Source organism: Solanum tuberosum, unplaced genomic scaffold, assembly GCF_000226075.1.
Source record: "Solanum tuberosum cultivar DM 1-3 516 R44 unplaced genomic scaffold, SolTub_3.0 scf00017, whole genome shotgun sequence".
Classification (NCBI taxonomy): Eukaryota; Viridiplantae; Streptophyta; class Magnoliopsida; order Solanales; family Solanaceae; genus Solanum; species Solanum tuberosum.
The window spans coordinates 1903368-1906404 of record NW_006238943.1 but is presented as its reverse complement, the minus strand read 5'-3'; the positions used below and the strand labels follow the sequence as shown (position 1 = coordinate 1906404).

General features: G+C 36.6%; 1 protein-coding gene across 1 annotated transcript in view; it reads right to left on the bottom strand.

Moving 5' to 3' along the window:
- Window positions 1-2080, bottom strand: part of LOC102590587 (putative disease resistance RPP13-like protein 1) — a 7759-nt gene extending 5679 nt beyond the window's left edge. The window contains exon 1 of the mRNA XM_006340214.2: window positions 3-2080. Coding sequence (XP_006340276.1) covers window positions 3-1757 — 1755 coding nt within the window. The 5' untranslated portion in view covers window positions 1758-2080. The remainder of the gene's footprint in view (window positions 1-2) is intronic.
- Between the last annotated feature and the right edge of the window lie 957 nt (window positions 2081-3037).

Genomic DNA, 3037 nt, shown 5'->3' with positions numbered 1-3037 from the left:
CTCAAGGATCTTAGTCTTGGCAGTATGTTATGCTGCACCCTCTTGCTCAGAGAGTAATAACTGACATCAGTACATATCGGAAGCAACGTCCTCAGCTGCTCCAATTTGTAGAGGGGTGTCAATTTCTCAAACTCACCATCATATCCCATTGAATATGATAAGTGTTGACTTTTTTCTAACATATGAGATCCTTGGCTCTCTTCCAACCTGATACAAAGTTTTGAAGATGCAATTTGGGCTAAATCGTTGACAAGGTCATGCATTAAGAATTTCTCTATGTTCCCTTCAGAAGGATTTGGGACCCTTTCGAATAATGATCTTGATCTCAATTCGAGAAAGTATTGGTTGCCTGGATCTTGAATTCTCTCATCATCCTTTGGTACGAGACCATTGGCAATCCACAGATGAATGACTTGTTCTTTACTAAATGGATAATCTTTAGGAAATATTGCACAATAGGAAAAACATAGCTTTAAATGTGCCGGAAGATCCTTGTAGCTCAACATCAACGCTGGTAATATGTCATTGTCTGGCAGCTCCCATATTTCACTTCTCAAAATACGTTTCCACTCTTCAACCTCTGATTTGGAGCGTAACATGCCAGCCAGCGTCTTCAGAGCTAAGGGCAGTCCTTTGCACTTAGCTGCAATTTGTTTTCCGACCTCTTCAAGTTCCGGATGTTCCATAGGATCCATGTTTTCAAATGCATGTCTTTTAAATAAAGACCAAGAGGCTTCAGTTGACAAATTGTCCATGCTAATTTGCTCATTTCCCATCATCAAGGCAACACTCTCTTTGCGTGTCGTCACAATGATCTTACTTCCTATATCTCCTTGTACAAAAATATTTCTCAAGTCATCCCACTCGTTGTAGTTGTCATTCCACACATCATCCAAAACAATAAAAAACTTCTTTTCCTTCAAGCTTTCCTTCAATTTGACTTGAAGCTGATTAAGATTGTTGTGGACATCCTTTGAGTTAAATTTGCCAATTTCTTGAAGTAACCCTTTCGTTATTCTCAAAGCATCATATCCCTGAGAAACACAATACCAAGCTTTCAAACCAAAATGGTTCTTCACCCTCTCATCATTGTAAACGGCTTTAGCAAGTGTTGTCTTACCCAGGCCACCCATTCCAACAATAGGAACTACTGTCATCTTTTTCCCACTTGCATCTTCAGACAATAAACGGTCAATCAAATCCTTTATTTCACTCTGCCTACCAAAGATATCAGATTCATCAACCAAAGAAGTTGAAGGTGTTCTTGTTTCTTGTTTCGTCGAACCAAAATGCCCCTTTAAGCCAAGGCGGCCAATTTGCTTTTCCAAATCCTCCAATGTTTCCATGATGTATTCCAACTTGACCTTTATGTTTAGAAAGAAGTCATCACTCAAGCTCAGGTTAAGGTCACTTACTTGCTTGTTGATTGTTTCTGCGAGATCTTGATGCCGACCTTCCACCTTAAGCCTCAGAGCTTCATAATTGACTTCTTCTATCAAGTTTTCAGCGCCGTTCACAGCACTCTGAAGCTTATTAAACCACTGGCTCACGTGTCGATTTGATGCTTGCTTATTCTCTGCATCACTTAGCACAATCTGAAGACCAAGCAAAATGTCCTCCAGCTTCTTTAAGAGCTTAACATGATCCTTATGCTTCCGAAACATGTTGAGCAGATCACCGTGAGGAGCAAGCCTATCAAAGAGAACATTCAAAGCTGAAGAGAGAAATGCACCACCAACTGCTAAGACAATCTCCATTTCTGAAATCTGCAAAGCAAAACAAGGAAACACACAAAATGATTTTGAGAAGATAATAGTTTTGTATGGTCAACATCTGATGGGAAAAGTCATAGATTCCCCTTGAACTTGTCCCGGTTACCCGCTTAAACTATTATAGTGACCTATTACACACCTTTAATACTCAAAAGTGAATTTATTACCACCCTAAAACGTGTAATACCACTCTTACATTATGTGGTGCATTACACTCGTTGCCACATCACCGCTACATCAGCGCCATGTCATAAATTATAATTTTTTATTTTCTTTTCTTTATTAATTAACTTTTCTTTTGTTAACTATATTTTACTCTTATTAATTACTTTAATTCTCTAATAATTATATCTTCTTCATCACTAAATCCCACCAATTTCAATTCTCATTTCATCGGAAAAATCATATCCAACCACCTTTCACTATTGATTTTGTTCTTCACCACCACTATATCACCTTCAATTCTTCTTCTTCTTTGTCACCCATCACCAAATATCACCACCACCATTATTAATATCGATTTTTTCTTCATCACCATCTTCAATTACCTCTTTTAATTTTTTATCACCCACCACCATCACCACCAAACCCATAAAGTTGCTATCACCACTAAACCCAAAAATTGATCAACAACAAAAATTTCTTTAACAAAGTCAAAAAAATGACAAAGATAGAAACAATCAACCGAAACTTCTCTAGATAAAATACAATTATAAACTAACAAATCTATGAGAATTAACCTTATTGCGAATAAAACAAAATTGTGCTTTAAGATTGTGATAAAAAAAATAAAGAAGTGTGATGAAAATAAAGAATGAAGAAGAAGAGGACAAGGGGTGGGGTGTGAAGAAGAAGAGGTATGGGGTGGGGTGGAAAAGAAGATTCTAACTTTTTTTTATCACTTTAATTTCAAACTGACGCGCGTATTTTTTATTTTTGTTTTATTTTTTTGCCACGTCAGTTTTAAGGGGTAAGAAAATTTACTTTTGAGTAGTATAAGTGTGTAATAGATCACTATAATAGTTTAAGCATGTAACTGACTTTTCGGGACAAATTTAAAGAGGAATTGATGCCTTTTCCCACGACTAATAGCTATAGGGAAAAAATAATAAGTAATTTAAATTGTCCTTTTTTATCTTTTCCATGAGCATCACTTTTCACCTAATAACAAGAGTCTTTTATCTCAATTGAATAATTGAAAAATTGAGGCAAAAGAGGAAGGATATTTTATTTATTTTGGGTGGGGTGGGTGGGGGATGCGGACA